Source organism: Mustela nigripes, chromosome 9 (assembly GCF_022355385.1).
Source record: "Mustela nigripes isolate SB6536 chromosome 9, MUSNIG.SB6536, whole genome shotgun sequence".
Classification (NCBI taxonomy): Eukaryota; Metazoa; Chordata; class Mammalia; order Carnivora; family Mustelidae; genus Mustela; species Mustela nigripes.
Genome location: NC_081565.1, coordinates 16,777,719 through 16,801,836, shown reverse-complemented (window position 1 = coordinate 16,801,836; position 24,118 = coordinate 16,777,719). Strand labels below are relative to the sequence as shown.

Below are 24,118 nucleotides of genomic sequence, written 5' to 3'. Positions count from 1 at the left end.
CAAAAAATAAAATCAGCACGCACAGATTGCTTCTCCCTATTTCCAACTCTGATTGAAAGAACTATCTTTCAGTGGGGTAAAAATTAAACCACGTTTAGTCATAAATTGCAAAGAATCATCATTTAAAATAAAATAAAATTTCAGGAAATTGGGCCGAAGCCAGAAAACTGAGATCATAAAATGTCAAGACCCATAAAAAGAATTTCTTACTTCTTGTGAAAAATCGTTAAGCTCTAATTCTTGGGTATAGAATTTTATATACGTTCATTTGACTGTATTTTTAATAGTATCATTTAATATTCTGTATACTGATTTTGCCAACCTGATCTAACAGGAAGATTTCTGTAAAAACATTCCTCTTTGATTATGCATTAGTCAACTTGTCATTGTGCTTCCCTCCATTTTTTTCTTTATATAATTTGAAGCTTTGTTGTTTCTGTATGTAAGTACAGATTTCATTTGTCTCCCGGTGAACTGTTCCTTTTATGATTAATGACCCTCTTTATTCCTAAGAATTTTTTTGTTTCTTGTTGTAAAGTTTACTTTGCCGTATATTTCTACTTCTCCCCAAGCTTCCATTTGATTAGTATTTGTCTAGTAGATATTTTTCCTTTCCCTTCCCTATCAAAAATCTTTATGTTTTAGGAAGATCTCTGGTAGAAGGCGAGCAATTAGATTTTCCTTAGTGTAATCTGTCTCTGAATTTTACTTTCCAAATTGTATTTATTATAATTATTAATGTTTTAGGTCTTATTTCTCCCATGTTACATTTTTGTCTCTTCTCTCTCTCTCTTTTTTTTTTTGTTATTGTTTTTTGTGGTTTTTTTTTTTTTTTTTGAATTCCAGTTAGTTAACATACCATATATTGGTTTCAGGTGTAGAATTTAGTGACTCAATACTTCCACATAACACCCAGTGCTCATAAAATGCACTCAATCCCCACCACCTATTAAACCCATCTCCCCATCCCTTCTGGTACCATCAGATCATTCTCTACAGTTAAGAGTCTGTTTTCTTGCTTAGAATCACTCATCATTAGGAAAACACAAATCAAATCTATAATGAGATACCACCTCACTCCTGTCAGAATGACTAAAATTAACAACTCAGGAAACAACAGATGTTAGCGAGGATGAGGAGAAAGGGGAACCCTCTTACACTTTTCATGGGAATGCAAGCTGGGGCAGCCACTTTGGAAAACAATATGGAGGTTCCTCAACAAATTAAAAATAGAACTACCTTACCATGCAGCAACATTATCTACAAGAGCCAAATTACAGAAACAGCCCAAGTGTCCATGGATTGATGAATGAGTAAAGAAGATGTGGTATATAGAGAGAGAATGGACTATTACTCAGCCATAAAGAAGATCAAAACCTTGGCATTTGCCATATCGTGGATGGAGCTAGAGAGTAAAACGGTAAGTGAAATCAGTCAGTCAGAGAAAAACATATACCGTATGAACTCACTCACATGTGGCATTTAAGGAACAACAACAACAACAAAATCCTAGGGAACAGAAGAGAGAGGCCAACCGTTCTCTTCATGCTCTTGCTTTCTCTTTACCTTTATCCCACCACACCCTAGTGCCCGCGGGAATTACCATAGCATCAGCTTCTAAGCTTGAAGCCCGAGCTCTTTGTTTCCTTCTCATTCTTTACACCTGAGGAGTCTCCTCTCTGGATCTTTGACAAATCTGCATTGTTTCAAAAGTTCCACTTTATTCAACGTGGGCATGCACGTGCACAGGTGGGCAAGCATATGGGTATGGAGCAGGAAAAAGGTGGGCTTCATGTGCCGTTCTGTTGAAAATTTATCACATGCTTCCGCAGCGTTCTTTTCACTTAGATATAGGAGCTTTTGTTATAAACAGAAACATGTTCTTTTTAAAAATATTCTAGGATTGGGATGTCCCCCCAAAGTATTGAAGTTCAATATATAAATATGAAGCAGGATCTTGATGGGAGAGTCCTACCTACTCAACCACACTCCCCTGCCTGCTCCCTGAATGCCTCTTTGGAGCACTGCTTGACAACTCTTGCTTGTGGTCCCCGACCTCTACCTCGTACCCTCAGGATGTTTAACATGTCTGTCTCAAAAATGGGAAAATGCAAAGGCTTCTCTTTACAAAAATCTTCTAAGTGATTTACCCATTCGATTAAAGTTGATTCAGAAAAAGGCACAAGCTGCCAGCTTCTATGTGTTTTATCCAAATTCCCCAACAGTCAGTCTTGGTTGCAGGGTATATGGCCCACGTGATTCCACACATTCAAATGGCGTGGAAAGAGGACAATGTTGTAAGTCAGAGGACTTGGAATTCCATTCCTGGGTCTCCTAATTTCTTTCTGTGGCATGGATGAGGTCTTCCTATCCATCATTTTCTGTATCTATGGGCAGGACTGGATGACCTTGAAATTCATTTCCATCACTGGTAGACTAAGACAACCTAATGGGTTATTTCCCCCAATTGTGTGCCTGAAAGCCTGGGACAACAATGCTTTTGAGACATACAGGGTTACCTGTAGTCATCCAGCAAGTAGACAGTCAAGGCGTTAAATCTAAGATTCTCTCATTCCACGTCTAAGATGTTCCCTTACACCAGGGAGTACAGGTCAACTCCAATCTGCTGCCTGTTTTTGGTGTGGTCCAGGCACGAAGTACAGTTTTTGCATCTTTCAGTGGTTCAAACGAATCAAAAGAATATGTTAAGATGTGAAAATCATACAAAATTCACACTTTTAAAAAGTATCCATAAATGCATTCCATTGTTTTGATTAGTAGAACTCCATTGGAAAGAAAAATGGTACTTGGTTATTATTATTATATTTTGAACTTAGATTTGTGGAAAATTTTTTCTCATTGTGTAAGTGCCTATGTAATTCTCAAGTTTGTCTCTTGGTCAGCAAAGCTTAAAATATTTCCTGTCTAGCTCTTTGCTGAAAAAATCTGCTGACCCTGCATTAGACCATAGGGCCTTGCAAGGATGTAGCCAGGGCCCAAAATTGACTACCTTTCATATACCACAAGCCAGGCTGGATCAAACAGTGGCTTGTGATCCAAATCTCTTCAGCCCTGTTAAAAAAGACTGGTTAGCAGAGGTGCAAAAACTGTATGTAGTCTTTTAATCAGCTATAGATACATTTGAATCTGGGATGTGATTCTCCCAGAACAGCTGTATCACATTATATAAGTTCCCGTACAGATCTGAGCCTCCATTTTACCATCATCAAATTGGGAATAATTATGCTTGCCTCAGGGGATTGTGCAGATCAGCCCAGGCTTTGATGTAAGACAGAGGCTTAATAAAATATCAATACTGGTAGAGATTGGAAGAAACAGCCCAATACGGGTATCTGGGTAGCTCAGTCGGTTAACGTCTGACTCCTGGTTTTGGCTCAGGTCAGGAATTTAGGGCTGGGAGGTTGAGCCTGGCATCAGGCTCTGTGCTGGGTGTGGAGCCTGCCTGAGATTCTTTCTCTCCCTCTTCCTCTGCCCCTCCCTCACTCTCTCTTTCTAAAATAAATTAAAAAGAAAAAATGCAGTCCAGTATTTTGCTCCTTCATCCTGTAAGAGGTGAACTCTTACTTCCCCAGCCCTTGAATCCATGATGATCCTGTGACTTGCTTTGAGCAACAGAATGAAGCAGAAGGAATGACATGTACCTTCCAGGTTCGGGCCTCAAAAAACCTTATATCTCCTATTCTTGCTGTTTCTGGAACCCTCTGCCATTTGACCACGCCTCTGATAGTTAGCTGACCACACGTACATGACTGAGGTCAGCTTAGCCTACCCTACCCAGACCAGAAGAACTGCCCAGCTGAACCCAGTCCAAATGCTCAACTTGGATTAAAAGCCCCATAAATGGTGGCTGTCCTAAGTCACAGAGTTAGGGGTGTGTTATCATGCCATGACTCTAACACACCATCTATGCCATTCTGATAAAAGAAATATCCTAGAGTTGTGACCTCAGGCCCTACCAGCACCGCACACACAGCCTCGTGCTAAGGCCACTTATGATTGCCTCTCTATCCTGCCAGGCCAGCCAGAATCGACTAAAAGTCCTCTGACATATTTCAGGCAGACAAGAAAAACTGCCTGGAGGAGACATACACTTTCAGCAACACAAACTTCTCCGAAAGACACACCAGAGATTTATGGAGGTGGCTGTGTTACTCTGATTACAGATCAGCTCTCCCAGACCTCAGCCCAACACAGGAATCACTGGGCTGCTGGTGGCACTGGCCCTCTTGGGATGGGCCTGAGGCCAAGAAAAGGAAAATCAGAGGAAAAGGGGAAAAGGGTTCTGCATCAAATAGGCATGGTATTCCCTGTCTCTGAAGAGGCCAAGACTCTGATTTCAGGATGTAGCTACTCCAGAGTCCTTAAAGGAGCATGTCCACAAACAGCACATTCTCACGATGGCCCTGGGACATAAGAATGGCTAGTATCCTCACGTCTGTAGGTGCTGGGGGTGGAGACCGAATGAGATTAAGCCATTTCCCTGAGGACCCAACTGCATGCACTTAAGAGCTGGGGTTCCAGCCAGGGTTTTCTGAGTTCAAATACTGGACTTTTTAATAGACAACCACGCTTCCCCATCAGACTTATCATCAAAGACCTTTTAAGTCAGAGGAGACCTGTGGAAATTATCCAGCACATCACCTCTGCTTTCCAAATTAAAAACAACAAAGATTTATTGGGTAGTTGGCATGTTTGGTCTGGCCTGCTGAGCACATTACATGCATTAACTCGAATCCCCCGGCTCCCCTGGGAGGTGGCTGACTATACAAATTCTAGGTTAGGTGACACCACTTTAGCCCACAAAGTCACTTCCCAAAGTTGAGTGAATCAGAGGCAGACCTGGGATATGGATTCAATATCCACCTGACTTCCGAACCTGAGCTTGTTTCCACAAAAACACACAGCCTCTTAGATGGGGACACTGAGGCCCGGAGGGCTGAAGGTCCTGTCCAAGATCACACGGCCCATGTGATTAATTGTCCATTAATCCATCAAGCATTAACTGAGCATCTGCTATTTGTCAGGAGCTAGGCTAGTCAATGAAAACACAGGCATGACCTGGACATAGCCACTGCACTTCATGAGTTTAATTAAGGGAGAAGAGAGGTGGCCATAAATTACTCTAATAAAAGGTAATAAATGACAAATATCACAAGGCAGACAGAGAAGAGGTTATCAGAGCTTCTGGCTCCTTTATTCTCCCTGACAGATACATCCCGACACACTTTTTCAGTGCAAGACACTGTCCTCAGAAGGTGGGCTTACATAAATATATATGTATTTTTCTGTTTATTGGTGACTGGCAATAAATTATTCACTTAGTTGGAGGAAAATATTCAGAAACATTAATGGCTTTAAATTATCTGCCATCCTGGGTTGTTGTGATGCTTAAATATTGAGCAGGCAGCCCCAGGTTCCATCTTTATGTCTCTGGTTTGCATCTTTGTTCCCTAAACCTCTCTTCCCACTTAGCAGCCTTCCCTTTCCACCAGGAAAGTTTGGGTGGAGGTCCTTCCCTTTTTGCCAAAGCAAGTCTTGAAGCTGTATAATCAGAATGAATGAAGTTCTGCTGGAAACCATGAGATTGTCACAGGAAGACGGAGAGGACTGGACAGATGTCAGCTCTCTGGGGTCGGGACCTATGTCTGGGATGAAACTATTCTTTTTTCCTCCACCTCCATGCCATGTCTTGTGCTGGCTGTTCCTCCCTATCCCCACGGCCACATGCCAAAAGCCCATTCGCCCTTCCAAACAATGCCTTAAGGGAACTTTCTTTGTAAAGTCTTCAAATTTGTCCCAAATGAAAAGCGTACATACTTTCTGCAAGCCCAAAAGGACAGGGCATGGCTCCGTAAGGTCAGAGGACATCCTGACTCTTGTCCTGACGCAGAGAGAGATGCCTCACCTTCCAGAGTCTTCTAGCTCCGGAACACCCTCACAGCAGCACTGATGATACAGAAACACTCGTCAATGCACGATAAGCTACAACTGTTTCCTTCCAGGAGCTAGACTAGACTGATACTATTTCAAAGCTTGAGGACGTTACCCAGACTAGTTGGGAGTAAAATCCAAGTCATCTGGCAACTGCAATGTGGGAACTGTCTGGGCCCTGAGGGTACAGTTCCATCATCTACTAGCTGGATAAACTTGGGCAAGTCACTTAACCAAAGTTTGAACTTCCTCATTTGTAGATGGATACAATTACATCCTTACCTATGGGATCTGGGGAAGCTTTTCAATGAGATAATAATATGTGATGAGCACAGTCCTTTACTATATTTAGTAAAATATACTAAATGCTCAGGAGATGCCCGTGCACTACATCTCATTAACCATTTGTATTCTACGATACTCCCATCTATCTGGGAGCTCTTTGCTACTCTATGCCCATTCCGTTACACATTGGAGCTACAGAGAGACATAAATCACTGTCTTTCCCATCATGGGACTGTCAGAGCTGGGGAGAGAGACAGATGTGTCCACACCTATTTACAATGGATTGTGATAAAGGCAGAGACAGAAAGCAGCACGGGGCTGCATGTGCCCAGACAAAGGAGTGGCTCACTGAGCAAGAGGTGATGGCTGAGGGCGGGCCAAGGGTATCTTCTTCACAGAGGAGACTTTGAAACCGAATTCTGAAAAATGAGTAGACACTTGCTGCCCGGGGTAGAAAGAGGGGAGAAAGGAGGGAGTTTTAGGCAGAACATGATCTGTGCACAGACTTGGAAAGCAAAGCAGGTCGGCTAAATGGAAATATGGCCAGTGTGCCGGAAGCCATAGGATGCAGAGGCTTGAACTTGGAGCGAGCTAGGAGCAGGCTGGATCCAGGCCAGGAATGAGCCTGGGTAGCAGACTGTGGCAACTTGTTACCATGTTCCCTTCACCTTCCAGATTCTGACTTCTAAAATGAAGTAAGTGTACTCCTAATGGGTAAGGATACTGATATAAATTAAAAAAATAATGAAACAGTTATGATAAAGATAAAACAATGGAGGAACACATGTTCAATGTGCACCTTTTGCTGGGCTCTGTGCTCACCGCTGTACAAGCATTGTTTCATTTGTTCTTATAGAAACCCTTTGAAGGTGGTATTGTATAAGCTTGGTTCTTCTTCTTCCTGGAGCATCACTATTGCCTAAAGACTTGAGAAAATGTTAAATAGTGTAACTGAAAAAAATAAGGTAACATATTTATGAAATTGAATGCCGTGGTTTTTTGGTTTTTGGTTTTAGGTGTCTGGTTTTGGAATTTGGGGCTTACGACTAATGTCTTTTGAGTGCAGCTATGGGATCCTTTGGGAGTGTGCTGATTCTCACCTGTCTTCAGGAAGTCTTCATCACAAACCTTGAGATGCCCCCAATGGCAAGTGACAGCCGATTAGGGAAACGTTGTAGGCAGGAGAGTGACATGGCCAGATTTAGTGTGTTGGCAAAAGATTGCTCCAGTCGCCAGGGTGGAAGATGGATTTGTGGATGAAGGGGCTGTTGTAGGACTCCAGACGAAGAATAATGGAACCTCAGCCAGCTCGGTGGCAGAGACCCAAAGAGCATGGTGCAGAGCTGGGAGCTGGGAGTGGGGAGATGGGAGCTGGGAGCCTCTGCAGGCCGTGTGTGCAGAACCCTGATGAATGATAACATTAGCTACTCCTTATTAAGTCAGTCGCCCAAGTGCCAGGCCCTGAGCTACACATTTTGCAGGTATTATCCCACAACCCGTCTATGACGTTGGCATAACTAGCACCATTTTACAGATGGGAAAACTGAGACTAACACAGCTTCACTTGCTTAAGCTCATTCAGTGAGCCCATGAAAGGTAATTCCAGTTCAAACACAAAAGTCCCACTTTTAAAGCACTATCTACACTTTAGAAACCCCGAGAAGCTCTTCGTCACATCACAAATAATCTCCCCCTGCTTTATTTTAGCTCCAACCCATTCACTGTTCACTTCCTGTGGACGTGGGGGTCTGTCTGCCCAACAGCTGCCTCATAAAACCCTGCCGGAGTCCCCCACTGCCTTCCTCATCCGCCTAAGGAAGATGCACTTGAGCACCTGCGAGGGCTCTTGGGAGGAAGCCAGAGCCACAGAAACACATTGGTGCTGCGTTGAACCATGTGCTCCACTCCACAACCCCGGTTCTCCACTGCCCACTCCATCTGCTGCGAACCGCTGTGAAGCCCATGGAGGCTAAGAGAGGTCAGGTGCTCCCACTCTGGGCCAGAAGGCCTGATGCTTCTCCGCAGGCAGAGGAAAGAGCCGGTCAGAGAAAGAAAGACTGAGATTCCAGACCCTCATACCGCATCTGGGGCTTCCGACAGTCCACACAGCTGGACGGAGCACTTCCAACACCACATGTCTAGGGTCGTTTCTGTTCTTCAAGATGAGAGTAAATGTCCAAAGGAGAAATACAGAGTCTGTTGTCAAGATGGTTGCACAGACGTGGAGGTAAACAAAGAAGCCCAGCTCTCTGTTCTGTAGGACTTCCCAGGATCTTCAAAAGTCACAGATGCATTCGTGAGTTTCCAAGAGGCAGAAGGACGATGCAGCATTTCTATCACTTTTATAGGCCATGGAGTTCTTCAGTCCAGGAAAACCTTGAGGAGCCGTGGTGGTAAGTGTATGAGCTGGGAACTGCAGGGCTGGCTCATGCTATCCTTAGTCTCTCTTGCAAAAAAAAAAAAAACCTTACCCAATAGTGGCAGTAAAATCACAAGCACAATGTTATTAAGCCATTTTGAAAATTGCCTTAACAGCATCCACTTGAGCACATTTAATGTGCTATCCATCAGTGAGTCTATCTCTAGGGGAAACAAGATTCCCTGGAGGTCTGTACCAAGAGGCTCTGGTTTATCCTGGATCCCTCCTACCTCGGTAATTCAAAAGTTAGAAAACTGAGGCACTCTCGAATGATCTTTGAGGTTAATACACTCATTCATTCCACAAATATTTATTAAGCACGTTCTGCACGTTCTCTGTGTTAGGTTTATGAATATGAAACACATTTTTTAAGAAGAAGATAGTAAATAAGCAAACAGACCAAAATAATTTTAGACCACAATATTCTGGAACGAGTGGAAAAAAGGGCTAGAAAGGGGTAGAAAACATGAGGCTGGGTGGTCATGGAAGATGGTTTGGAGGAGCTTGTATCCGAGCTAAGAGCTGAACGGTGGGAGAAGAGCCAGGAGAGCAGCCGGGGCGGGGGGTGTAAAGAGACACAGCAAGGGGAAGACAGCAAGTTGTCAGAGTCAAAAGTGGGGAGACATTTGCTGGGTTCCTGCAATCAGAAGGAAGGCAGTACGGCTGGATCACGAGGAAATGCAAAGTGAGTCAAGAGACCAGGAGCCAGATCCAGATGGAACAGGAGATTGGCAAGGAGTTTGGGTTGTAATCTAAGGACAACAGGAAACCACTGAATGATTTAATCAGCAAGAGATCTTATCTGGTATATGTCTCTAAAAAGATTACTCTGGCAACTTGGAGCAGACGGAATCCCAAGGAGGGCTCAGTTGCAAGCAAGGGGTGAGAGGTGGCAATGTCATAATGGTAGTGGAGAAAGGGTGACAGATTCGAGATACATTTAGGGAAAAAAATGCATTTCTTCTCACTTCAGTTCTCTTATGCCCAATTTGATTTGTAAATTGAAATAACTTGATATCCAATCATCATCTAAGTCAAGCAGATTTTCATTAATAAGCAAATTCTGAAATTCTGCCCAAAGAGTGAAGGCCAAGGTTGATGGCCAAGTTTGATGCCCCACCACCACCAAAAAAATGTCCATGTGGCATCGTGTATGGCACTGTTTAATGGTAAAATGATCAGAAACAGCGCAAATGTCCAAGAGTAGAAGAGTAGAGGCCTCATTAAGACAGTTATGGTGCAAAAGAGGGACTTGAGGGGGAAGAATTCGGTAGTATAACTAGTGTTTCCGATAGGACACTAAGGAAATGAATTCAGACTGGCAGCGAGAACAGAGGGGAGGTTATGGACTGGGAGTCACTTGTACTCATGGGAGCTGTATTTGCAGGGAGGATCTAAGGGTGATTTCTTGGTGAATGATGGAAGACAAAAGATGGATACGTAAGGCTGAATGAAACTACATGTGACCCAGAACAAATATAAGATAGGACAAATACAGGACAGTATTTATTCCGCTCCCAACACGCATTAGCTGAGCTTTCCGTGCTGTCTGCATTCACCGCCTCATCTGACCTTCACAGCAGCACTCTGGAGTAGGGATTGACAACCCATTGTGCAGAACAGGAGACTGAGCCTCAGAGACATCCAGGGACTCTTTGAAAGCCACGCATGTTGAAGTTGACTGGTCTGGGGTTAGCAATGGACGCTGCTGAAACCTCAAAGCAACTCACTCACCATTATGCCTCAGTTCAACCTGGCGTTTATCATGTGAATTCCTAAAAGCAACTCCATCACCAACTTCTGCCTTGATTTCTGACCTCAGTTTAATGGGTAGATGCTTGGTTTTTCACAGGACTCAGGATTTCACAGGATGGTTTGGAAATACAGGTAGGACCTTGCTGGTTCAGAATACAGTGGTTTAGTTAAAAAGTTTGGAACTCAGCCAGATTAGCTCTTTCTGGCTCTCGTATTTACTAGGGCATCCCCTGGGACAAGTTATAGCAGCTCCTTATGCCTTTGTGATAGCATCTGTAAAATGGGAATTACCACGGTACCCCCTACACAGCGTTGCTGGGAATCAAGTATAAAAAGAGGTATACAGCACATAGCCTGCTGCCTAGAGTAAATAAGCGTCCATAAATGAAAAGAGTTTCTCGTAGGGTTAGATGGGTCATTTAAGGCAGGGAGAATAGGATGGAAGGGAACATAGAAGTGGAACACACAGATTTAGGTGACACAGCAGAGAGACGAGAGCTCGGCAATGGTCTTGAATGTCCTCTCCACAAGCCCAAAGACTTCGGAAGGCACTGGACAGCCACGAAAGCTCTGGGAGAAGAGGAGTGACATCATCAGAACTAAGTTCACAGGAACTAGAGACAGGAGAGGCCAGAAGAAGAGAGGAGCTGGTGGTTACTGAGTCAATGTAAAGAGAACGGAAGGGATTTGGACGCCAAGCAATGATAAGGGGGTTCATCCCACCCACAAAGTCATACAGATGACCAGAAAGAAAAAAAAAAAAAGGAGGTGATGACAGAGATGATGAGGAAGAGGAGGAGGAGATGGAGAAGGAAGGAAGGACCTGCTTTTTGTTGCATGCTGGGTTGTGCACTGGGTTAAGATACCATAACACTCCTGCGAGAGAGGAGTGGCCGGGAGAAATACAGCGGCCTGCCCACGGTGACGTGACGGTCCATTCCCATCTCAGATGAGGCAGCAGGGGCTCAGAGACACTGGCTCCCCACCCAGGGGCACAGGTCTGCTGTCTGCAAGCCTCAGCTGAGATGACTGATCGGGGACATCACCGCATGACTCTGGGAGTCCAGGGCAGCATGGGAAGGGGGCGCAGCTCTTCCTGGTGCCTCCGGAACCTGGGGACAGCCCGCTGACACCGTGGCAAGCGGTGCTGGGAGGGCCTACCTCGAGACTTGCTCCTCCGCTTCCGCTTCCCTGCCGAGGCCCTGCGCGGGGCTGGCTGCAGCTGACCGATCTCGATGGGCGTGTTAGCGCGGAAACTCTCCTTGAACTTCTGCATCAGGGACTCCACTGTCTCCTGCGTCGCCTCAGCTGCGGCTACAGGGTGGGCAATGGGGCTGAGGTTAGGGCTTGGCCCACCCCCCAGCCCATGGAGGTCTGGGCCTGACCACCCTGAGTCCCTGGAGCTCCCTCCCTGACCCACGATGATACGGAAGCCCACAGGTGCCAGTAGCTGTTGGCAACCTCACTTATGCATTCAACACACACTGTGTTCCAGGCAGCGCCCAAGCCCTTGAGATGGGGTGATGGAGAAAGTCAGACACAATCCATAATTCAAGGGATATAGCTTGGAAGGACACATATTGAGGCATTCCCAACGTTGCAATACTTTTGGGATAGGAGAGTACAGAGTATCAGAGTGGCACCAAAAAGAGTCCTTTCACCCATCTGGGGAGTCAAGGCAGGCTTCCTGGAGGAGGCACTATTTATACAGACATCTTAAGGGTGAATAGGAATTAGCAAAGAGCATAGAAATCAGGGTAGTTTACTGAAGAGATGTGATAAGAAAGATTGTCTGGATGGGAGAAGACGCAGGAGCAAAGATCTGAAGCCACAAAAAACATGGTGCTTAAGCAAGTGACGGGAGTTCAGTGTGGCTCCCAAAGGGAGCAGGCGAAGACTATCAGTCACAGAGGAGTGACTATCAGTCACTATCACTATCAGTCACAGAGGAGTTTGGAACACATCCTAATGGTGAAAGTTGTTCACTGGAAATTCACAGAAAACTGGCATGTTCAACGTAAGTCCTTTTGATAATAATTCCTAACGAGAGTGTGGAGAATGTACGCAGAGGCCTTCTCCTTGCTCCTGCGGTAGCCAGCCAAAGGCCATGACAGCCTGAACCAGAGCAGTGGCAGTGAAGGAAGGGGGCAGCCCACGGATCAAATAACGTTTGAGGAGATAAAACTAGGGTACTGTGACATGGAGATCACTGGGTACAACAGCCCAACTTCACTGTAGGGAAACTAAGCCCCACCCCCCAAACAAGGTGTACGACTCACTCCAAGCAAGCAGTTGGCAAAGTCAAGCCTTCTAACTCCCAGTCCAATGCTCCATTTTTATCAATACCCTTGGTGGATTTTGTGACTAGCCTCATTCCTGTCAAAGTTTCAAAATCAAGACTGGTGGAAAGTTCCAGAGAATGGTAACAGTGAGGTCGGAAGGGCCGAGAGAAAAAGGTGGAAGATAAAAGGAGGGGAAAAAAAGGCAGAAAAGCTCAAGAAGGAAGGAGAGGAGCAACATAAAAGGCAAGGAGAGGAAATGGGAAAGAAGCAAAGGAAACGGTCTACGCGGCCTCGCTGCCTTTGTTCTGAGAAATTCCCAAAGAGAGTCCCAACTTTGAAATCTTCAAGCTCAGCCCTCCCTCCATCTATGTCTCCAGAGGCAAGGACGCTTCTTCAGTTTGAGCTACCCACTGTCTGAGGCCAGGAGATGGTATGTGCAAAAGATTCCTGTTCCTTTGAAGGGATTTCACCAGACTGGACAAAGAAGGCTTCTGAACATCCCCACCCCAATTTCTACGGAGCTCCTGCTTTCCCAGGGAAGGTTTTTGGTTTAGACAGATGCATTTGGGGCATAGCTCAGATCCAGGCAGCTGGTTTGGGCACAGGGCTCTGTGAAAAGCTCTGTCTTTGAGCAGAGAGGGGGAATCTATGTTTACCTAAGGAAAAGACGATTGATAATGCAAATGGACCATCGAGTGGATTTATATCCTCACCTGCCTGTCTTGCTATCTTCCTAGATATCTCCGTTAGGTCTACCTAAAGGTGAACGGAGAAGAATGACCCGGACATGGGACACCTACTCCGAGCCCACCATGCACAGCTCTCCAGCAAGAGACACCCTCCAATTCTGAGAAGCACTTCTACGCCCAACCCTGATGGGTTAAACCCAGATAGGAGTATGATTGGCCCCAAACTGTAAGAGTTAGATTAATTGTAGTTAAACATTTAGAGCAAACCGTAATCTGGAATCCTCCAAGGTAGGGGTGCACATGGGTCTGCCCACCTGCATGCCTTTATTCATCTTCTTATCCGTTCATGCATCCATTCGACAATGTTTTCAGAAAAAAACCGTAATGTGTCTGTGACAAGTGCAGGAGGCATTGTCTTTAACAAAAATCATAGATTGGGGGCGCCTGGGTGGCTCAGCGGGTTAAAGCCTCTGCTTTCGGCTCAGGTCGTGATCCCGGGGTCCTGGGATCGAGCCCCGCATCCGGCTCTCTGCTCAGCACGGAGCCTGCTTCCCTCTCTCTCTCTCTCCCAGCCTCTCTGCCTACTTGTGCTCTCAATCTGTCAAATAAATTTAAAAAAACATCATAGATTGGGTGGCTTAACAATTTATTTATGTTCTCACAGCTCTGGAGGAGGGGGGATGTCTGAGATCAGGGTGCCAGGATGCTTGGGTTCTAGTGAGGTCTCTCTCCTTGGCTTACAGGCAGTCATCTTCTCACTGTGTGCTCACACAGTAGGGAGAGAGAACCCAAGGTAGGGAGACAGAGAGAGAAAGAGAGAGGGAAAGAGAGAGATCTTCCTCTTTTTCTGACACCCAGTCCTATCCTATTAGGGTCCCACCTCAATGATCTTATTTAATTTTAATTACCTCTTAAAGATCTTATCTCCAAATACAGTCTGCTGTAGACTGAACTGTGTCCCTCCGACTTCTTATGTCGGAAGCCCTAACCCCCAGTGTGACTGTATTTGGAGAAAGGAATTTTAGTAGTTAATTAAAGTTAAATGAGGTCATAAAGGTGAGGTCCTAATCCAATAGGATCCGTGTCTTTATAAGAAGAGGAAGAAATCATTCTCTCCCTCCCCTTGCTTTCCCCACGTACATGTATACACTAAGGAAAGGTCACGTGAGCACACGGTGAGAAGGCAGCCATCTGTAAGCCCGACCCCCACTGTGCTGGCATCCTGATCTTGGACTTCTAGCCTGCAGAACTATGAGAAAATAAAGGCCTGTTGTTTAAGTCACCCTATCTATGATATCTTGTTATGTTAGTCCAAGTAGACAAACAGAGTTTGTCTGAGGTTAAGATTTCAACATAGGATTCTGTGGGGGACACAAACATACAGTCCATGACAAGGTATGATGGTGAAAAGACAAACACCTCCCCCACCCCCATAATGCTCACCATGTAGACGGGATGGACCAAGATGAATGAAATGGTTGACAGATACATGTAAAAAGTCTTAGGTGACATATACCACAAAGGAAAGGTGAAAAGAGACTCTCTTAGCAGAATATGACCTAGTTTAGGAAAATCATGAAAACTTGCTTCGAGGAGTGTGTAGTGGGACTAAGGGCTGAAAAGAGTAGGGGTTAACCAGGTGATGGGGAAGTGGTTGGGGAGGAAGGAGGCTCAGAGAACACAGGAGGAGGGGAAGAATTCAAACCCTTTGAGGAGATGGAGTCAGGATGGGGCAGCACCACCACTCACGGGGCCCGAAACACTGAAAGCAAGTGGCATGAGATCATGCTGGAGAGGTAGGAAGTCCTAACCCCAACCCCAACCCCGATCCTTCTGGGCCTTATTAAGGACAGAACACGCTGATGGTTTTAGACAGGAGAGTGGCTTAATCAGATTTTCATGTAGGGAAGATCGTTTCAGCAGCTGACAGCAGAATTCACTGAAGACGGACAGAAATAGAAGGAAGAAGACCAACCAGGAGGACGGGACATTTGTGCAGAAGTCCACATCCGAGAGGATGATCCCCAGGAGAGGGCAGCGGAGGTCGAGATAGAGAAGTAGACAGCAGAGCAGAAAGAACAGAGGGAAATAGTGCAGACGGAGAAGTGGGAACGTCTGAGCGCTATCTTACAGGCACAGTTCCCTCAGGAGGCGGTGGCTGACTGGAAAATGTGGATGAGGGAGGGGCAGGTGTGGAAGATGGCTCCTGGCCTGGCTTCCACAGAGACGTCCTGAAGGCACCTCTCAAGGAGAATGGGAGCTCTAGAAGAGAAGACATTCCAGAAGACCGAAAACACGAGTCGGGTCTGAGATATGAATGCACGGTATCTTGCAGACATCTAAGGAGAGGTGCCCGAGGAGACGGCAGGTTACGCGGGTCTCACACTCACAGGAGAAGAGTGGGACCCCTGGAGACTCTGCACATGCCCTCCTTGGAAGAGCTACAGAAGCCGTGTGTGTGGTGGTTCAGAACACGAGCTTCTGGCACAGTGCAGACCATGGGACCCATGTTCATTCCTGGTCTGTACTGGCTGTTCTCCATTTGCTCCCCGTGATCCAGCCCCACCCCAGGGCCACTGGGCCCCACACCAGGTCCTGGAGGCAGACCTTCTACGGACTAGTTCCCGTGCTCCTTGTTACTTGCCTACCAGTTGGCTTTGCCCATTAAGGTGCTCTGGCCGGATCCAGGAGGAGGATTTGGACACAGGTCAGCCCTTGCTCCTTTGCTGTCTCCGTACCCTCGTCCTCAGAATCTGGGAGTCTTGACAATCCCAGCTTCTGCCAGGGGTCCCTGTTCACAGACCCAGTCCTCAGTGCCCCCAGGAAAACCATGTCCTGTCCCTTCCTCCTCAGTTATAATAATAGTGGTTTCCTGTTATTCTTTGTCCCAGGTTCTTCAGTACCCCCTTGGGACTTCTCTGCACTCTGCCTAAGTCCCTATAAGTAACCGCTTCCTTGAATTTCTCCACAAAGGCCCATCTGAAGGTGCCTTCTTTGTCCAGCTGAGACCTCGACAGATCCATCATTCCTTTTTGTTGCCTCTAACATTCACCGATTCTAAAGACCAGCCTCTCCCCATCCTGCTATTTCTGCTTCACTTTCTCCTAAACCGATGCGGACAGGACTGGCTGGAAGTAGAGGAAGACGCAGAGAGGGAAAGTTTGCTCCTCTGAGCTGCAAGGGTTTCTGATCCCGGCGGCAGCAAATCCCTTCCGTTTGGCGGCTCTCGCCGTGGCAGCAGTGCCAAGAGCCCAGACTTACAGGGCAGGTGCCTGCGTGAGCCCCTCCACGGCCCACCTCGCTCTCCCTCCCGCTCTCCCCCACCCCCATGCCTCCGATCCCTTTCGGTAGCTCTATCAATATCAATATATCAAGTTGTCCAAACAAGCCACACTCCCTCCTGGTACCCACTGAGCTCTGCCTCCCCAGAGCAGCAAAATGCTCACCCGTCTCCTGGATGAATGCAACAGATGGTGCCTGATCTGAGCATCGCGCGGCAGACCCAGGAAGGGAGGGGGATGAGGGGGAAGCTGCCTCTTTCCACCATATGAGAGACTGTCAAGTTTAATGGGTATGAACCACTGGGGCCTGAGCAGAGGAGCCCCAGCCCCCCAAGACAGAGAGAGGGACACGGAGGGAGGAAGAGAGAAACAAGAATGGAAAGGAAAAGCATGGTCAGTCGTAACAGCAGGGGGCATGAGAGGGGAGGCAGGGGAGAGGGGAAGACAGGAGAGAGTAGGAAAACAAGGCAGAGGAAATGGAAGGGGGAGTGCCAAGAACAGGAGAGGAGACAGAGAAGGCAGGAGAAGGGAAAGGAGAGGCAGAAGAGAGGGCAGACCTTGAGGGCCTTTGCAAAGGCCTACGGATCCCAGATACCAGGCAAGCTCCAGCGTGGTCCTCCGCCCTGCACGCTGTGTCTACCCTAGAACCCAGCAGTTCTGCATTCGAACTCCCCCCACACACAGCCTGCGACGTCCTACCACCGACCCTTGCGCAAGTTCAGGTTCAAGTTCCTGAACCACCTTCATCACCCTCTTTACTTTTTCTAGACTCCTCTAGCCTCCGTAAAAAGAAAATTCACCATTCTTGAATACCGACTCTTTGCTAAGCAAGGAGCCAGGCATCTCCTTACGGTTTCTCGTTTATTCCTCCTAACAGGCTTGAAGGGAAAGCACCGATAGCTGGTGTTTAGAAATGAAGAAACTGAGGCTCAGAGAAGGTAAATCATCTGCTAGGGTCACACAGCTTAGGAATGCCAGAGCTGGATGGGGACCCAGGATACGGTGACCTGGAGTCACTCGCTTCTCTTTCATAAGGCTCAGTTTCTTTCTTTGTAAATGTCTGTAGGGCAGTCGGAGAACTGAATGTAACTATGTATATAAATTGTCTAACAGAGTTCCTGGAACGTAGTAGGTGCTCAAGAACGAGCACTCATTACCTCTTCCTAAATTCCCTAAATACCTCTCACTACCTCTCACTGAATTCCTCTCCCTTACCCTTTCGCTTCATGATTGGTCAATCATTTCATCGATCATCCATCCACTCATGTGTTCACTCATTCATTTTGAAAGTCACCTGCATTATAAAATATCCACTTTGAAAATTCTTTCAGAGAATATATAATTCCTCTTTTATTCACATGTGAAAACAAAGGCACCGAGAGACAAAGTCATGACAAAAATCTGCAGAAGACCAAGGTCCAGCCCTCAAGTCTCCTGTTTCTACCACTCTTCTCTAATTCCCCAAATTCTAAGACCATTTTAACCTCAGATCTAGTGATGTTTAATTTTATATATCAACTTGTCTAGGCCATGGAACAGAGAGAGTTGGTCAAGCATTACTCTTGATGTTTCTGTGATGGTTTGTTTTGTTGTTGTTGCTTTGGTTTTTTTGTTTTTTGTTTTTTGTTTTTTTTAGATAAGACTAATATTTAACTCAGTAGACCTTAAATAAGGCAGATAACCCTCTATCATGAGCCTCGGCTTCATGCAACTTGCTGAAGGCCTTCACAGAAAAAAGACTGACCTCCCCCAAGGGATGAAGAACTCCACCAGCAAATCATCTTCAGACTTGAGCTGCAACATTTAAGCGTTCCCCACATCTCTAGCCTAAAGGTTTACCCTGAAGATTTGGGATTTGTCAGCTTCCAAAATCATAGGTGCCATTTCCTTAAAACAAATTAACAGAGAAATGAACAAAGCTGATAGAGATAGAAAGTGGTAGAAAGATATAGAGATAGAAAAATATATATAATCAATAGGTGATAGAGATATAAGTACCTCCTATTGGTTCTGTTTCTCTGGACAACCCCGACTAACAGTCTGTGTCCTGAGGCGTTGGACTGGGCATACTTAGATGCCAGGATTGTGGGGGACAGTATTAAGATATTCCTGCTCTAAAGCACATACCAGCTGGGAAGACCTGGTACAAAAACAAAGAACCATCACAGTTGGAAGTTGTGAGAATCGAGTCACTAAATCTAACATTGCGTCTCCTACAGCAGCCACCTCTTCATGAAAAGAAAAAAAAAAGGAAAAAAGAAAATAGTCCATATTCCTTAGCCAGATGACAATACTCCACAAGTAGAACAAATTCAAAACAAAATCCATATACACATTTTTTTTTAAATGGCCACCTCTTCCCCATTCTCAGGGTTAAAAAGTTGATGGATAGAATTTTCTCACTTTTAGTTTTTTTTTTTTTTTTCTCCCTCCCACACATTTTCTTAAACGTTTGATGCCTGCTATGGCTTATCTTCAAGCAAGCGCCTACAGGCAAGACAAATGAACAAACAGCAGCAAATATAAATTGGAAAACTTGGGAACAGCCTTTTTTTATGAACACGATCTTGGGCCCATCAGCTAACACGGCAGACTTGGAGGGTGGTCATAATTTCTGCTGGAGAACTACATCAAGCTGGAATGATGGAATAAAAAAAAATTAGTGCTATTTGCCTCAGCTCTCTTCAAAACATAATACCTTCCAGTTTCTCTGCAGCTGGTTCCACAGTCCCTAGCCAGGACACAGATGGTCTCGAAGATTCTTTCCTGCTCCATGGCCCTGTAGTTCTAAATGTAAATGAAACTGGGCTTTCAGTAAGATGAATGCAGTAACCACAAGGACTGCAGTCACGACTTCACGGGGCCTTCTTATCTCCGGAGAATGCTCTCCTTACAATCTCCTGTTTTCATAGAGCCCAGAGAGGCACAGGAGACTTCCAGAGTTTGGGCTGAAGCTGAAACAGTAGGCCAACAAGTCCTGTGCAAGAGAGAGCAAGGCATGGCTGCGGGAAAGCTTTGGAATCAGTTGCAGTTTGGAATGTTAAGCTCTATTCCTTACCAGCTGCGAGATGGGGGCAAACCCCTTAACCACACAAAGTCTCAGCCTTCCCAAGTGTTAAGCTGAGGTTTGCAATTCCAAATTCATAAAGCTGTTTGGGGGTTAAATGAGATGCTAAGATGCTTACCCCGGTGCCTGATGCAGAGTAAGCATTTAAGAAATGAGAGTTAATACTATTATTTTCATGGCCAAAAAGATCTTAAACCATCAGTCATGGCGAATCCAGATCCTCTGCCCAAACCTGCAGGGTATAGAGAAGTCCAGAATCTGTGGGAACTCACAGACACCAGCCAGAGTCCTCTCCCAGAGTCCTCCTTTCTGTAACTGCATAGGAAGGCCAAGTGTGTGGTTCTGCACGGCCTGGGGCTGCGGGGCAACCTGTGTCCTACAACTGGGATTCTGCAGCCAACAGTAGTCCTGGGTGTTGCATCCAGACGCAGGTGCTGGGCAGACAGGGATGAAATGTACATTGTCCCTTCTTTCAACCGCAAAGCTCTTTAGTGCAAGAGACAAGTAAACATAATGAAAAGAGTGCGTGCGAAACACCCAGAGAAGTGTGTCAAGAACACTGAGAGCGTGCCCTCCAATTCCTTTTGCAAGTGGAAAGGCTCTTGAAAATTCCTGGAGATGCCAGCTAGTCCCGAACCTTAAAGAATGCAGAACTAGGTAAAGGAGACTGTAAAAAGAGAGCCATCCGCAGGTGACAGGGACAATGACTGTAGAGAAAATCCCACACAGTTTGGTTCTTCTAGAGATTCCAGTGGGAGATGATTCCATTACCGAGAGAATCCATCTTCAGCTAGGAAGAATGATTGCTCTTGCTATACACTTCTAACTCTTTTCCTAACCCTCATTCGAAGAGCCCCTCTACTTGAGAGCCCTGCTCTCTAGCCCCATGACCCTTTCCAGTGCCTAGCCCTGCCAGTTCAGAAGGAGTCTGCAGAGTAGGAATCCCAGAGACCTGGCTTTCACCTTCCTCCTCTCACTGATGCACTCTCTGGCTTTAGGTGTGTTTCTCCACGGCCCTAAGCCCCGGTTCTTCACCTGTAAAACCCTGAGCATAAATCTCCCTCAAGAAGCGTGTGGTTTTGTGGGGTTTTTTCTGGTTGAAATTTAATGCCATAATACATGCAAAGTGCTTAGCTCAGTACCCAAAACGGATTAAGCACTCAACGAAGTACAGCCTTTATTATCATTATTGTTCCCGGGCTTAAGTGAGATAAGCTTGCAGAGGGCCTTGCCCTGAGTCAAAGCTTAATGCCTGCTGCTTTCTTCCCTTCCCTTTTGGCTAACTCATAGCCTTTGACTAAGGACCGTGGCCTCGAACTCCCCGTTGTCCTCTCATGGATAAACTTTACTGTCATGCCTGGCTTGGGGCCTTCTATCTCCACTCTACTTCAGCCCAGGTCCATGGTTACCCCATGCCTGTAGCCAAAACCTGGAACCTGGATACCACTGCAACATTAATCCTGGATCCTGAACTTCTTTCTGCTCTTGGCCCTCCGTCTACCCTCACGCCTCACTCTGTCAGACTCATCAAGTTTTTGCTCTGACCTCCAAGGGATTCCTAGGTCTAAAAAAAAAAAGTGTGTGTGTGTGTGTGTGTGTGTGTGTGCGTGTGTTGCCAGGGAAGATTGAACTCCACCATCATGAGCCGGAAGCAGCTGTTTTCTAGCAGCAGGAGGGGAGATGCCCACCTTCTTATCCGTACCCCCTTCCTCCCCAGAAATTTAACCTTTTCATGGTTTCACTTTTTCCCCCCAGAGAGTTAGCTTGGACTTCCCTGGTTGATCTCGGTTGTGACCGAGATTCACTCAAATTTCCATTCCAATTTGTCAAGGACATCTCCTTAGTCATATAATCCTAACAGCAGTAATAATAACACTTACCATTTATGGAGTGTTTATAATGTGACAGATATTAAGGTAAACAGTTATGATCGAATATGATTCTCATAATGACTGGCGTGCATGAAATAATTAGCTTCCTTTCATCGCCCCATCCCCCCACCTACACCCTTGCTATACCCTCTTGGTAGATGGAAGGTACTTCACTGTACCTTGATTTTCTCTTGGCTGTGTGACTTGCTACAGCCAATGGTATGTGGGTGAAGGTCAGCGTATGTCAGTTACAAGCACAGGCTTCAAGAGGTACCACATTCTTCTGCTCCCTCATTTACACCCGCCACCACCGTGAGGAGGACCGGTCTCAGCCAGCCCGCTGGGCACCAACGGAGGATCAATGACATGTGGCAGATTCACAGCTCTGTAGCACGGAGCCGTCACCCGACTCCTATCACCTGGGGCACGGACCCCTCCCCGCCCCCAGTCTGACAATTACGAGCAAACCCATCTAAGATGAGCACAACACTCCATCTAATCCCCACACACATGACAAATTGATGTTTCTTGTTGGATGCCACTGAGATGTTGCAGCTGTTTGTTATGTAGCACTATTGTAGCAATGATTGACTGGTAGGCAACCTGACAAGATGCGTATTATTATTTCCATCTTACAAATGGGTAAGTGAGGCACAGCAAGATTAATTACTTTTCAAGCGTCATCTAACCTATGTAGAGCGGGGTTGGACAAGTATCTCCCAATGCTACCCCAAGGATTGTTTTGGAGCGCGACCAATAAACAATGATTTAATGAACTGACCTGCATATTGGAATAGATGAAAGTAACCCCTCTTAGCCAGCTTCCCTTTGATCGCATTAATGGTAATTATGAAGGCTATCCTAGAAATAACAATGACCTGAAACTGAGGTGTCCCTCTTCAGGGGCATAAAGACTATTAGCCCATCCATTCAGAGCTTGCAGCGTTGGGCTGTGGTTGGTGAATGAGTGGACAAAGGTTCTGAGGGGTGGATGACTGGCCACTGAATGAGCGGTGTGAGAATACACATCGTGACTTAAGTCCATTACGAAGCCATGCAATGGCGGGGGGAGGGGTACACCAGAGCGCAGACTATGGGATTTGTACAATCTTACTATTCAACTGGCAGATTTTCCACGCGTCTTCCTTTAAACTAAGGGCCTATCTCCCCAGTGCAAAAGGGTGGTTGTAAATTTAAACACATGTAAGTCAACTATAGCAAATAGCAGGGATTTTGCAGCGAAATTAATGCAGCTGCATTATAAATATGTCCTATTTCTCAATATTAAACTCTTAAAAATAGACTAGCTAAATATATAGGCAGTAATGGATTGAGGCTGAGTTGGCGTTACTGTAAGGCTGGGGATTTTCCATTTAATGACTTATAATTTCAATTTCCCATTCCTGCATGACAGTGAGAGCAGGCTTGCTTTATTATTCGTGATTACATGCCACCACCACACTAAAACGGGTGGAGAGACTGTTGAGAGCAACATCGGTGGGAGGGGAGAACAGAGATTCTCCCCTCAGATTGAAAACTCAGCAGATCTGGCAGAAGAAGACCCGCCCATGAGCTCCAGCTCAGCTGCTGTGTGACTTCGGACACACACCAAGCCTCTCTGAGCCTCAGGAAATTCCAGTTTCTGTGAGACGCACGTTAAAGCATTTTAGATAAACTGGGCCACCATGAACTTTGCAATACTGACACTTCACTATAGCTCAGTAAAGACGGGGGGGGCTTCTAAGTCCTGTTTTTCACATCCTTAATCATAGTGCCAGGGTCCATGCCAAGAAGTGAGACAAAACAACGTGCTAGAGGGGCGCCTGGCTGGCTCAGTGGGTTAAACCTCTGTCTTCGGCTCAGGTCATGATCCAAGGGTCCTGGGATTGAGCCCAACATCAGGCTCTCTGCTCAGCAGGGAGCCTGCTTCCCCCCTAACCCTGCCTGCCTGTCTACTTGTGATCTCTGTCTGTCAAATAAATAAATAAAAATAATCTTTAAAAAAATGCTAGAAACACTGTGCAAAATTATCTTATTACCCTAGGGTTCAAAACCTGGGCCTGCCAATTCATACACGCTCACCACGGAACACAGTGGACCCTGCCTCTCTGTCCTCTGATGTTCTACATTTACTAAATGGAGAGGAGGCGACCTACAGGACAGGTTTACATAGGCACACTAGTGACACCACCACTTCATATGGGCTGACTTCCTGAGTGTTTACTCTATGCTGGACGCCATGGCCTCATATCCTACTCCCCACGAGCTTGGAGAACAGGTGACATTAGTATCATCCAAGGCTGACACAGCTTGACCTGGAGCCCAGGCTGGTCTGAGGCCTGTCGTTTTAACCACTGTTGAAATGATGCAGACAGTCGGAGGAACGAAAGAAGGATGTGGGGAGAGCAGAAAGGGGACCAAACTACGGTATGATGGAGCTGTCCCACGCACCTATGGGGGGCTAATGTGTGGGTATGGGGGTCACACATACATCTGAGGATTTGTTCTGTTCCATGG

General features: G+C 46.1%; 1 protein-coding gene across 3 annotated transcripts in view; it reads right to left on the bottom strand.

Moving 5' to 3' along the window:
* ASTN2 (astrotactin 2) overlaps nucleotides 1-24,118 on the bottom strand; it is an 858,139-nt gene that overhangs the window by 589,847 nt on the left and 244,174 nt on the right. For 2 of the 3 annotated variants that reach the window (XM_059410933.1, XM_059410934.1), the window contains exon 4: nucleotides 11,573-11,725. The exons of the other annotated variant lie outside the window; for it this stretch is intronic. In XM_059410933.1, the coding sequence (XP_059266916.1) occupies nucleotides 11,573-11,725 (153 nt within the window). The remainder of the gene's footprint in view (nucleotides 1-11,572; nucleotides 11,726-24,118) is intronic. 3 annotated transcript variants of the gene reach the window in all.